Below are 13875 nucleotides of genomic sequence, written 5' to 3' on the forward strand. Positions count from 1 at the left end.
CCCACCCGCCCTCCTGCTACGTGGTTCAGAAGCATTTTTGATCCTGCGGTAAACACGTGCATTGCCATCAGCCTACCCAGCTCACGGCAACCTCTCCTTCTCGTCACAGCCTACCTGGCAGGACGGCCCTGAGAAGCAACAGCTTCTTTTCACCGAGTTTTGCTCCCCCTGTACCACTCCTGCTTGCGTACAGAAAGAGGCTCTCCCCGAAAGCCAGGCTGGCCACCCAGCCGGGAGCAGAGCCACCACGCCAGGCTCCTCGCTCACTGCTAGGGTTGGTAAGGGGCAAGTAACGCCCTCCGTTCACACTCCTCTGCTGCCAGGGGTTACACACACGTGGAGCACTGGTCTTGCCCACCAGCATGGGGTGAGTAAGGGAAGGCACCGTCCCGGGATCAGCCCAGGACAGCACAAGAGGGAGCTTCCCCCCCAGCGAAGCCTTGCTTCTCCACCTGGACGCAACCAGTGCGGGTGGAGGACAGTCATCTTTACACAGCTGCTTTTGAGAGTACACGCACACTTGGAAAAACCCCAAAGATTTCCCCCCATTCGTTATTTGAAAACAACAATACCCCAGGCTTTTACAACCCTCCCGGGCAACACCTGATTTGTTCACCCAGCCCATGTGGCAAGCGTCAAAGAGCAAAACCCCTCCACGGCCGCTTCCTCTCCCAAAGGGTAGTTTCCACAAGCAGCTCCTCATACGTGCGGAGTTACTAGCCCAGCCTTTACTGACAAAGCCAAAAGTAACCGCTAATTTTTAAGAGGCACACTGCTTGCAATTAGCCTGCTCCCGGAATAAAACAGAATTAAAAAAAGAGTATTGGCTTGAAAATGCAGTAGTCAAGTTTAGTTTAAAACGAACGCCATGCAATTAATGACTCACTAAGAAGAAGCAAAAATAGTAAACTGGCAAGTTTGGCGTGGGACTGCTCTAGAGTTAAGGGCTTCTTACACAGAACTGAAATGTGTTATTTGGGAGGTGGGAACAAAGGTGACAGAAAAAAAAAGCAGGGGAGATTGGCTGGAGTTCCTTTGCAAACTAGCTACTAGGCAATGCTGCTATAACCCTACGAAAGCAGCCAGCTGTGGTGTAAGACATACCTCATTAGTAGTTAGCTTGTCCTGGGGTGTCTGTGGGGACATGGTGGGTGTCGGCTGGCTGGAGGATGGGGAGGAGGAGGTGGAGGAGGTGGAGGAGGAATGGCTTTGCTGTAAGAGATCTGGCAAGAGGTGAATGCGACCGGCAAAGCCATTGCTCTCATGATGGCTGGCACGCTTTTTGTCAACTGTACTCTGTAGAAAAAACAGGCACACTTGTCTTGCTCAAGTGCTGCTTAAAGGTCTATATCCCTAACAACCTCTCTCCTTCTCTCCCTCGCTCGCTTCCTACCTTTTTACATTGATTTTTAAATTTATTTTTAAAAATAAGCTGATAATACATGCCTTGATGCCTGGATGGAAAGGGGAAGTGGGCAGAGCTACTAGAATTCAACAAATTCCCACCTCTTCCGGCAGGCAAAAGCTTAGTTCATGTGGTTGACTTGCACAGCCAGTTACGCTAATTAACAGAAGAGTAACTGCACTGGTAAGTCTTTCACCACAATGCGGACAAGCACATTTTAGGGGGTGGGGGGAGGATTTCTTCCCCTATTGTTTTGTTTAAAACTAACTTAAATCCTATACAGATATGAGCTTGGACTGTCTGGTGAATGCCTTCAGCTAACTATTTAAAACAATAAGCATGAAATCTTAATTTTCAAACCAGAGGGCTCAATTAAGAAATTGGCATTCAGTTGTGAAATTCAGAAATGTGATTACTGAGGAAACTCCTATAAGCTAGCACGCTCATTAACACACGAGCTCTTTTAAAGCAGGGAATCATTATCTTTCAGAGGCACAAGAATGCAGTATTTTCAGAATCAAAGGCAACAACACAGCGCTCTAGCTCTGTCCACATTCTCTGCCTCGCCACCTGTTTTGCTTCTCTGTTCCCCCACGCTAACTGTTGCATGAATTTGTATGTACGTGTGTGTGTATGTCATCTGGTTGGTCTGTATGCCCTCAACTACAGGTTCAAAACAATTTAAAAACCCTGAACGCTCCCCCCCAGCCTCCCTCCCAGCCCCACTCCTGAGAGCCACGTTTGGTTCTATGGTAAAACTAAACTAAGTTCTTGCTCCAGGTACTTGCTCCACACACCTGCAGCTTTTCTACCCTTCTCTCCCACAGACTTTGAGGTACTCTGCATGGTGCTGCCATGGGTGTCACTGGAAAGCATGCAAAACAGAAGCAAGGGGTGAAGGGCTACTCTCCTCTTTGCATGCATCAAACATCTTGCTCATCTGAAATTCACTACAGCTGTGTCTTGATAATACGAACAACAAATATAATGTAGAAACAGCATGGGTGAATGAGCGAGTGGGTTAATGAGCACAGAAAAGGTGCAGCACTGCACAGGGAAGGAAAAGCAATACCTGTCGGACAATTAAGGTGCCCTCCTTAGAAGGAGTCAAGGCAGGTTCACTCTCCACATCGTCATGGACGATCATCGTTTTCACTGACTCTGTTTCACCATTGCTCAAGTTCAACGTTGACCTATTTGCCGGACAAGAAATAACTGGAGTGAGATAATAGCACTCGTGCCCCAGCTTTTGCTGCCCCACACCAAGGCACACTCAAAATTCATTTATATTGGGACCAGAGTGGAATATTTACATAACCAGCCTAGAAAAGCTTCTCTATTAAAAAAAAAAAAAAAGTCAGGACTTTGTTAAACAACGCTTCTTGTTTTATAAGGAAGAAGAGGAAAAGGACGCAATTTATAAAAGCCTACTTTTTGAAAAGGTTACCCTCAGTGTTTGAAAACGCGAACATACAAGGCTATGTCTTGCTCATAAGATTGTTGTCAGCTGAAAGAACTAACATACAAGCCAAAATACCCAACGCCCTTTTCCTTCAACCCCCTAAGAAGGAAAACAGAAGCAAAACACTGTTACAAGAACTAACACTGCTCGGACATCATCTGGTCCAGATGTAGATTCATCTGCTCCTTCTTGTTCCATATCATCATCTTCCTCATCTGTCGTCCCTGACTCCTCACTTGAGGATGAATAATCCGTTACTTTATGTGGAGGTCGCACATCCTCTACTGCTCGCAATTCCTTTGCCAATGCAGTTAAATCCTGATGGGAGAGGGAGGAAAAAAAAAATGTTGCAAGGAAGAGAGAAGAGTTTGCAAGACAAACCCACAGGATTAGTGCCTGACTTTGCTCACTTGTCCACTGCTGTGCTTCCATACCCCAGCAGTATTGTTTCCTTTGATTTATTCATTCCTGATAGTTACCAAAACGCATTTTCTGATAAATTAAAGCACCAAAAGAGTCAACCTAAGGAGGCCTTGCCATCTTATAGAAAAATGTGCATACTCTGAATCCAAACTATCTCATTATGACTTCAGTTTATCCCATTATACCATCTGAAGGACATATACAAGCACCCAGACCCACTCTCACACAGTGGTTGACTGTCACAGTTCATTTTCCTAAACTTTGCAGGTTAATAGCATCCAGCACAAGAAATCTAGGCAGCAAGGTAGCAGAAAGATCCTAAGACTTATTGAGAGCCAACCAAGGCACAGTCACAGAGAGCTGATCTCCTTGAAACCTTTTGATCCATTTCCAGTTGCATGGATCCACGCTAAGGAGTTCACCTGAGAAGTCAGATTCATTAGCACCATCTCAGTCGCACACAACTGTCAAATAGTATGGGACGTAAGCTGCTTTTCTGTCTGCAGCCTGGAGTGCGGGCAAACCAGGTTTGCAGTCAGTGCAATCTGCTCTCAATTGTGTAGCTATGCTTTATTTAGCTCAATACAGTTTATGGCAAATACTTCACACATTATACTATGAGAAGTGAAGGACCAACCTCTATGTTTCTTTAAGAAAGCAGCTTTAACTGATAGATTTGGGTGCTAGTGCAGTATCATAATAGCAAGAGAAAAAAGTTTTAAGGAAAGTTGGAAATACTGTGAAAACCCACTGTGATCCTCAGATACAACTGGACATGGAGCCATAATCAATCGTAACAGCAGCCAGATAAAGAAAATGTCAGAAATCCTCCCCAGAAAATAGCAACAATTTAAGGTCTTACCACTTCTCCCTGCACCATTCAGCCCAGCATTGGCACATTCAGGTCAAATGCACGATCATTGGTCCAGCCCCAGGAAGGAAGCACAGGATTGAAAGAGAGAAAGGCAAGGTTAGGAAGGAAGAAGACCAGAGAGCAGAAATCAATCCCAGAAGCAGAGCAAATTCTAATTTTTAAAGTACTGTGATGTGTGCAGGCAGTTGCAGAGCCCAAGACAACCTGCTAGGCCCACAGATACAAACTCCAGCTCCCTGAAGTTCACCCCCAATGGCACCATGAATGGAAGCTCACACTGCACTTCTTGTAAGCCTACCTGAAAGAGAGGTGGGACAGGGGAAAGTGGATGCAACTTACAGCAGGCTTGATAGGTCTGAAGACTTCCTTTTTCTCTTCAGGCTTTTTAGGTGCACTTTCATGACGCTGCGATGGCGAACCCTCTGATTTGGATGATGCTGCATATGTCAAGACCCCAAAAGAACACAGAACAAAGATTTAGCAGGAAGCTAAAACATGTTTTCTTACTTAATTTTGGACTGGGGAAGAGAGGTGAGAAGGCTATCAGGTAGTGCCTGACAGCAAGACCTAAGTTTCACTGGTTCACTGTTACAGCATCCCCGAAGGACTATACAAAAACCCATCGGAAGCTGTGATCTGTATAGGTGCAGCTGACCTATGACCGAAGCCAAAGTAAACTGTCACACACTTGTAAATCAAAGAGGGTAACTCGAGTGTGGCCACAAGCTGGAAAAACTGCATCAGCATCCAGCGTACCCCAGCTGAGACGTAGCTGTAGCAGTCTGCACCCCGTCAATAACTGCCAAGGTGGTAGGCAACAAGCATCAAAATGTGCCCTGGCACACATGAAGACAGGAGCTATGAGAGCATGGAGACTGGGCTGTTTGCACATAGGAAAATGCCGCAGTGACTGGATGTGATTCAAAGAATAATGAAACACTTTCACGATGACTTCTGCGTCTACCATCTTTCCCAGGCAAGGACACACAGCCAATGGGGGGGGGGTACTGGAAGCTAACCCATCTTTGATACTGCATGCTCAAAGATCTCTCCCAGTGAGGGTTATCATCCTTCATTACTGATTGTTCACAACTTTATTAATTTGGAAATGCAACATTATGAAGGGTGGGGGAAGGACTTACATCTCACCCGGAACCGCTCTCCAGACCCACTCTGAGAGCCGGGGTGGGAGCCAGGCTGTGAGCCAGAGTTGCTTGAACCTGAAGAACTGCCACTGCCCGGCCTTGGTACAAGCTTCTCCACCCTTTCCCACAGCAGACGAGGCTCTATATTGCTGTATCAGGGGAGGGAAGAAAGTCTTTGTCACACACTTCAGTTTCAGATTCCCATTTCTAAACTCAAACATCACTCCTCTTCAGTGTTTTGCTAATAACTCATCTGAAAGAGCACTTAACACTGAGCTGAGGGCATCAGTGATGCTTCACAACCCGGGCAGCGGCTCCCCTTGAAATATCTATTACCCTATTCATGATGGTTAAAAAAAAAAAAAAAAGGTTTAGGTGGGTGTAGGGTATTCTTTTTATTTGGAACTGTCTACCTGCCATTCTTACTTATCTAACCTAAAGTGGACAGTTCTCTCAGCCTGCATGCAGCAGGTTTAAAATTGGCTCAGAATTGCCCTGGCCACCCAAGCACAAGCCAAAAAGACATCACTGCCTGTCCTTCTCAGTATACCCTCACCCCTGTCCAGTGAGCCAATTCCAGGGTGGCCTGTCCATGTTGCTCTGCTGAGCTCTGGAGGCAGCCCCTTCCTCCTCCCTCCTGACCTCAGATGCTCTGTGTCACACCTCACGGATGTTTCTCCCCCTCTTAAAGGCTGGGTCTGGCTGAGAGGCCAGAAAGTTTCTGAGATCTCTTCGCTTTTAGATGTTACGAACAATTCTGCTACCAGTAAGCCCCGCAGTACGCCCATGATGACCTGTTGCACCGAAAGGCAAGATGTTCATGAATGGCCACGTGTTTTTCAGAAATCTTAAGGATATTTTGAAATTATTGCTAAAGTTACAGGGCAGGCAACTCAAAGCAGGAGAGGGAAGAAGAAATTTTGCCAGTGTTTGTTGGCATGTGTGCTGCAGCAGGGGAAATTAGTATTTATCTTTACTGAAAAGGCATCCAAATTCATCTTCCTTTCACATCCAACAGACAATGCCAAAAGCTCTCTGGAAATGCCTGGCTTCCCATGAGCCTTTTCCTTCCAATTCGAGAAAAGCGAGGACATGTACGCTTACAAACCTCGTGGAGTTTCGTTGACCTGCTTGGTTATTTTGCTGCCCACTACCCTGCAGTGGAGAATCGCGGCGGGACAGGACTGGTGATCGGGATGTTGTTCTCACAGGTACCTTGGGAGAAAAAAGGTTGTGTTAAACCCATGAAGAGGAGAGACAGAAGAGGAAGATTAAACATCTCCTGCTACAGAATATATTCTTAAGATTTTAACAACACTTAATTCTAAGTCCAAGCTAGCATCAATGACCAAAAGCAATAAACAAACACCCACAAAACCAAGAGCCTTAGTTGGGATGCTGTTCAGATTTTGAAGAGAACTCAAAGTTTAGCCTTAACATTAAGTAGTGTTTAATAGTTACCACACAAACACATACACACCCCGCTACCCTCCAACTACTGAGACATTTAAAAAGAATATGGCATTTTGACTGAAGCAGGGGAGGCACAAAGCAATTTGCTGAAACAGCATGAGAATTAGGAGAATAAGCTCAGGGGAACCAAACAAATGCCCGGGAATGGATCAGCAGAAGGCAAAGACTGGTGGGGGAGCAAGAATATACTCAGAAGAAGCAAATCCCAGTGGACGGGAAGGGGGTGGGAGGGGGAGAGGAGGAGGAAATATATTGAATGTTTCCTTTTTGTTCAGTTCCATCTCAATTTTAAGCATGTGTATGATTCATAGTTTGGGTTGCTAACAGATGAAGAGGAAAATTAACTCTGAGCAATAACCTCAGGGATATTTTAAATTCTTTCCTGAATATGGTAATGACTTTTTAACTTTGCATAATAAATTGTCTCTCTGAAATAGCTGCATTCTGTAAATAACTGCCAATTTTATATTAAGCTTCAATATTGTACTTAAGGTTGATTACCATTAACCCATTGACTGAACACCTACATTATGATCTGCCTTTCAAAATACTGTTACCAATGCTGGCACAAGGGCACAGTCTTCCCCGTGCCCAGGGTATCACATCCTTAAAAAAATAATAATTAATAATAAAAAAAATAGCACACATCTGTCTTTCTACTTCTTACCCTTGGAGGCACCTCGTCACTGTCTGATCTAGCCCAAGCCTTTTGGGTGGGGTCGGGTACCTCCGACTTAGAGTCAGAACTCTGATTTAGCACTTCACTGCGTGAAGGTGGATATGGGTCCTGGGAACGAAGATGGTGATGAGCAAATTTGGGAGAAGGGTCACTGAAGGAATGGGATCGCGAGACAGGGGAAACATTGTTCTTGAGAGATGCCAGATGGGACCACTGTACCTTACAAGAAAACAAAACATAAAACATTCAATGCGCTCAGTATAACTGGCTTTCCAATTAACACAGAATAAAGGCAGGTGGGGCGGGCAGAGACAAATTGGTTATGGCATTAGGTAAGCGTGGGGTGGAATCAATGCACTTAAAAGCAAGGCAAGCGCCCAAAGAACGTAACAGACTGAAAATACAGCACATATGCATTTTTTGTGAGATACGCTCTCCACATACACATACGCTGGTGCCCAGTAAAAAAGGGGACCTAATATCTGCACCGTGAGCCTGAGTCCAAAGGCCACTAAAGACAGAAGTTGCCATCCATTCCCCGGTCTTCAGTGGGCTTTGGTCAGGTCTCATGGTAGCACTGGTGGGCTGGGAAATTTGAAGCAGATATTCAATTGAAGAAATGTACAAAATTAAAGAATGCTGTAAAATGTGCAAACCGACAGACATTTACGTTACCTAATAAATTTAGGAACTAGATACAGTTCCAAACTTTTGGAGAAAGACCATAATGCAAAAGCCTTTATTCCTTTACAGTCATTGCAATATATATAAAAAAACCCATAATATATATTGTATATAGTATACATATGTACAATGCATATTATACTTACACCATATATGTACCATATACTGTACATATACACATATTTATACACAAACTAAGCACACATGTACACACACATATATTCGATTACACGTACTGAGAAGGCACAACAGTGACTCCAGAGTCGGACCTCCATTGGGATTTCCACTGAAATCCATACTGACCCCTCAGCCTACTCCCTCCTTGTGCAGAAACCTGCATTTCAGAGTTAATTTCTGAAACTATGGAGGAGGAAAGGTCATAACTGAGGAACACACTATTTTCACACCTAATAATTAAGCAAAACTTTGCTTTCAATCCCAGTTTCAGTAGGCTGGTTGTATTTGTTTTTATATGATTATTATTTCCTCAATTTTAATACACACAGCTGTTGAAGAGCCTGACTATCATTAATGTGAGTGGAAGACCCAGACTTTAAAAGTAACTGGCACAGAGAGCATGAAGATGCAAGTCCAATATTTTGAAATAGTCAGAGAGGTTTGAATAAAAGCCAGGAATTAATGAGTAAGAGATGAAGTTCTGTCCCGATTTCTCCCACTCTCCCGTCTGTTCAAACTCTCCTGCTGCCCAAAAGAGTTGCAATACCTAGTCACAATCAGGGATGGTTTTAGCTTGCACTGTCATCAACAGCCTTAATTTGGGAGAAGAAAATTCTGCATGGAAACAGAGGAACTGAATGCAGAACTATACTGTTTAATTTAGCACATCTAAATCACTCAGAATTTATAGGCGATGTGTAAGTTTTAGACAAAGGTTACTTTTTTAAATTTATGCTGTAATTCCTAAGAGATACAGATACCAAGGTCTGGAGGCTCTTCATTGGGAAACAACAGAACGACGGCAGCCACGCAGCTCAGTGGTTTCAGCCTCTTTTTGATTTTCCAGGGGTGGTACCGAGCTCTATTTAGCAACAGGCCTACTGACAACAAACTTGCTTTTCTTAGTCATGTTTTGTAAATCTCTTCGAAGCAGCGCTCATACTATTAAAAGCCACTTGTTTAGTTAGCTTTTTCTGCAAGAATTTAAAAAACCAAGCAAGCTCACTTCTTTCGTGAGCATCCTTTTTGGTAGTAAATATCTTGCACAGATCAAATTCTGAATTGTAGAAGTGTACTGCAACTGTCACCAGTGTTTAGCCCACCATTCCTCTGTTGCACAGATAATAACAAAACGCAACAGTTCAAATCTAGATCTAATATTAAAAAAAAACCAACCACCAAAACCACAAATCCATCAGTTTATCAATAAAATAAGCAAAACCAGACAAAGAGCAAATCTACTGAATAAGCTGCTTTGTGTAACAGCGCTACCCTTTACATAAGGCTTTCTAAGTGCCAAGATCTGCAAATTTGAAGGAAACACGTTGGGACTTCTGCATTTCCTCCAGGCTCACCAAGATTTTCCTGGGCACTTACCTGGGGCTCCATCGGCCTCTGCAGGGCAGGCTGAGCAGGTTCTGAGTTTCCGTTGGAAAAGGACTCTGATCTTGAAGGCACTGGTGGCTCCAACACTTTGCCCATCTGTTTAGACTGTGCTTCAGGGGAGCCCTGATTAGTTTTTCTAAATCTCTCCTCCACCTAAGCCAAAATAAATGGAGGTTAAGCCTGGAGTCAATAAAACCAACTACACTAGAAATATGAAGATGAGTACCACCTTTTTTTTACCATAAAGAAACCAAATACATTTGGGGCTTGGCAGGATTTCTTCCCTACCGCTTTCACCAGCACTGTAAAACACAGAGTGAACTGCACCGAAGTGGCAAGTACGCCAATGTGGAAACATTAGGAAGAGAGGATACAGCAGGCAGTAAGATGTGAAAGGTGATTATGGGGCTTCTTTCTGCCTAGACCAGTTATTATCCATCAGTATTTTCCTCACAGACAATAAAAAGGATATATGAAAACAGAAACAACTTTACAATATAAAAGTAAATTTCCCATTGCTATCCCTTACTGCAGTTACCCACCTTACTCAACCAGTGGTATTTGATTATCTGCTTTCCTGTATTTGTCTCTTTGGCAATACAAGAAGAGATAGGATATGCTTCTCTCTACCCAGTAATACTGGAGGCTGTTCAGCTTTAGGTATGAAACTGTAGGACTGGTCATCCTCTCTCTTAGGAGATAGACCCAACATGACCTCACAGGCTGCAGTGAACAGCCCCAGCAGCTTGTTTCTCGTTCTCAGGGAGGTGTAGAAGTGATCATACACTAACTTCGAGAGCTTGTCGAGGGGAAGACTAAGTCAGAAAGTGCTTCAGTCCTCAACAGAACATCAAGCGAGGCCCCCATGCAGAAATGCTGCCTCTTCCAAGGCCGCAGCATTGTGAACTAAGCGAGAGGTACGAAGGGCAAAAGATGGACGGAGGCTCCAGGCAGAAAGGAAACATCCTCCCATTTCCAAAGACAGCCTGTTGCTGGAACCAGGGCAGCATGTGTGTTTCTGCCAGGGGAGCTGCCTCTGAGGAATGCTGAACTCCCAGCAATTTATCAAAGCGTCAAAGAAAGATCAAACTGGCAGCTTGGGCTGATTTCATTTGTTGAGATTCTGCTCACAAGATTTGCTTTAACCCTTGTGCCTGGAGCACAAAACCAGTATTGGGGTGGTTTCCTAATTGTTCCCTAGCAGTGATGGTCTGGAGAGACTGGCTGTTCATATACCTACGTCAAAAGACAGAGGCAAGTTTCCAGGACTCCTCAGCTGGGCTGCTTTACAAACCCAGCCTGCCTCTGCTTTCCAAAATTTGAGGACAGTAACAGTTTGCCTGTGGGAAAAAGCAGACAAGCTTCTGCCAGGTCTACACAAAATACACCATGTCTTGGGAAGTACAACAATAATGGAGGCAAGCATCTTCACCATACAATCATTTTCACCACCATGTTCAACTTCACAGAGCCATCCTTTAAAATTTAAAAAACAGGCCAGACTCCTTGTTATGAATAGAACAAGGAAAAGCCCCAAGTCCTTCTGTCTGAAGGAACAGGCTTTCTTGTCTCGAGCTGTAGATGATAGGAGGTTTCTTTCACAAGGCACATGAACTGCATGAGCCACAAGTCCTTAAAACCAGGCAAGAAGTGGGAAGGAGACAGCGAGTGCATCGCTGGATAAAACCAGGCCCTGTTCCAGTCATCTGACTGTCTGGACCAGAAAACAGTATTAAGTCTCATTTCTTGCTCTCAGCAAACCTGCTGTTTCCCAGAGCCAATCTTAGAAGTCCTTTTCCTTATATCCTCATTGCTACTGCAATGGGAAAAAACCACCTTATCGGCATTAGACTTTGCCAGAACAGGAAAGTTAGTCCACTTTGGCTTATCATCTTGCTTGTCAGCATCTCTGTAGATGGAGACTCTCTGGAGAGCAGTATGCCCCCCAAGTATGAAGCACAGAACACTCACTGCAATTCACTACTTTATGTCAAGAATGACATCAGAGTTAATAATGCCTGCTGTTAAGATTAACTGGTGTTGCTCCCACTGCCAGGCACCGAGATATTATGGCTATAATTCTACCACACTTTTTAAAAAGACTATTACACAGCAATCTCTGGGAAGATCTGACTACTAACACAATTTTTCTGTGCCTTCGCTTTACTCCTTTCTAGCTAGAGCAATCACAAAAGAAAAAGGCTATGACAGAAAAATAGCTGAGTCAGTGGTTCTGCTAAAGGATATAACACTTTGAATCTTCAGGAGTTTCTCCTCTTTTCAACTCCAAAAGGAAAATGGGAGACGAGGAGCAGATACAGTTCTGCATCCCTCCAAAGCCAGCCTTCAGGCCGGACAGTAGTGCTGGACTGGCACGATGCTTCCACTGAGGTGGGCGAGGAACGTGCAACAAGGTCAGGAGGGCTGGTTCCATGTCTGCACCACCACATACTGGACAAGTCTGAACTTCTTCCGAGAGAGAGACAGAGACGTACCAGATACTTCAACCACCAAGAGGAATGGATGAGATAGCACAAACATGGTTTATGAAAAACTTGGACAACAGCATCTACAAGAAAATGAGTTTGGGCTCACCAAGCGCCAACAGCAATACTTCAAAGGCAATGAAGTGCTACTGGACGAAGGTGGACTGAAAGCTGTTCAACAGCTCCACGGATTTTTTTGTTCTCATTCCAAAATGTGTTTACCTAGTTCTCACATGCTGGTGATGAATGCCATTAAGAGCTTTGACCAGTACTGCCCAGTCCAGTGGTTTGTGGGCAGTATGGTGCTCAAGGGAAATGTAAGAATAAGACCACTGAAAGAGAGCCAAGTATGCATCAAAGAGGCAGTTACTTGCTTAGCAATGTTACCCATGGACCAGTGAAGACAGGGGACCATTCACTGAAAGAAACAGCACTCTGATGATTTCAGATCAACCTGTGAGTGCCCAGAGTCCAAGAAGGCAGCACCACAGAGTTCCATAAGAGCAGGACATGATCTCAGAGGGGAATACTTAACACTTCAAAATTGAAACTAATTAAAACCAGGTTTGTGTTCACGAGAAGGAAATTTGCAAGAGCTAAAGCACCACATGTAAAGAGGTGCTGTGTGCAAGCATCCCTCATAGGTTCGTGCTTCCCAATTTCCAATCGCCAGTACTTGCCAGAGACACAGATCACCAACTGCACCAATGCTTCCTATGAAAACATGCCTGATGAAGTGCAGATGAGATTATCTTCCTGAGACAATGCTTCCAAAACCAGGTTCCCTCAGTCTGCAGCCTACCAGAATTTCTTTCCACCCTTTATACCTCAAAACTCTGACCTCCGATGATTGCAGCAGAAGTACTCAGAAGTAGCCCTCAGGTTTGGAACCCAGTGGCGAACATTTTAAAATATCCTGCCCCGTATGAGTGACACTTTGGCCTCCAACTGTACTATAGCAGAACTGCAGTCATGATGATGCCAACAGGCAGGGGCAGAGGAGCAGGTAGCAGATTCCTGCCCGCAAGCAGGACTTACCTCACGCGCTCTCTCAGCAGGCTCATAGTGGGATTTTGGCTCAGGGGTATGATAGCTTTGTTTATTTCTTTCTTGCTGCTGCTGCTGCTGCTGCTGCTGTTGCTGCTGCTGCTGCTGCCGCCTGTGATCATGCTGCAGCGACAGGAGGTAGGCTTGCTCCTGCTGCAACTGGCGCTGGAGTCGCTCCGCCTGTCGGTGTTCCTCCATCTCTCGCCATCTGTATTCCTTTGAGAGAATACGTGAGTAATTCAAGACATGACACGGACTGTACGGCGGACGTGTCCCTATCCATCCCGTTAAAAATGCACCTTTCTGGTTGTTGTTGCTTTTTTTTTCATTATTATTTATTTATTTCATTGTTAAAGTGTAACCAAGAGCTAAGTTAGACCAATATGGCACGTGTCTTATGTTGGGAAAGTTGAGAGTGTACTGCTAAGCTTGACATGATCGGAGAGTTATGTCAAAACTGATTTTTATTAAAGGAAAAAAAAGAGTTATCTATACTAAATCCAGTGTAAAGTTCATAAAACAGTGATTTAGACCAACACTAGGCCATTGTATCCTGGGGTGGATTTACATATCATGTGTGCTTTTGATCTGCAACATAAGCACTCTAGTTCTTCACTGAATGCCAAGGTCTGTT

General features: G+C 44.4%; 1 protein-coding gene across 1 annotated transcript in view; it reads right to left on the reverse strand.

Annotated features, from left to right (window-relative positions):
- The window catches only part of MAP4K4 (mitogen-activated protein kinase kinase kinase kinase 4), a 168600-nt gene that overhangs the window by 22192 nt on the left and 132533 nt on the right, over positions 1 to 13875 (reverse strand). Inside the window, exons 14-23 of the mRNA XM_010575718.1 lie at positions 13233 to 13457; positions 9700 to 9861; positions 7450 to 7680; positions 6418 to 6524; positions 5307 to 5458; positions 4504 to 4601; positions 4153 to 4161; positions 3010 to 3185; positions 2478 to 2598; positions 1105 to 1296 (exon numbers count right to left, since the gene is read on the reverse strand). Of these exons, the coding sequence (XP_010574020.1) occupies positions 1105 to 1296; positions 2478 to 2598; positions 3010 to 3185; positions 4153 to 4161; positions 4504 to 4601; positions 5307 to 5458; positions 6418 to 6524; positions 7450 to 7680; positions 9700 to 9861; positions 13233 to 13457 (1473 nt within the window). The remainder of the gene's footprint in view (positions 1 to 1104; positions 1297 to 2477; positions 2599 to 3009; positions 3186 to 4152; positions 4162 to 4503; positions 4602 to 5306; positions 5459 to 6417; positions 6525 to 7449; positions 7681 to 9699; positions 9862 to 13232; positions 13458 to 13875) is intronic.

The sequence above is a fragment of the Haliaeetus leucocephalus genome, unplaced genomic scaffold, assembly GCF_000737465.1.
Source record: "Haliaeetus leucocephalus isolate CR32 unplaced genomic scaffold, Haliaeetus_leucocephalus-4.0 Scaffold495, whole genome shotgun sequence".
In the NCBI taxonomy this organism is placed as follows: Eukaryota; Metazoa; Chordata; class Aves; order Accipitriformes; family Accipitridae; genus Haliaeetus; species Haliaeetus leucocephalus.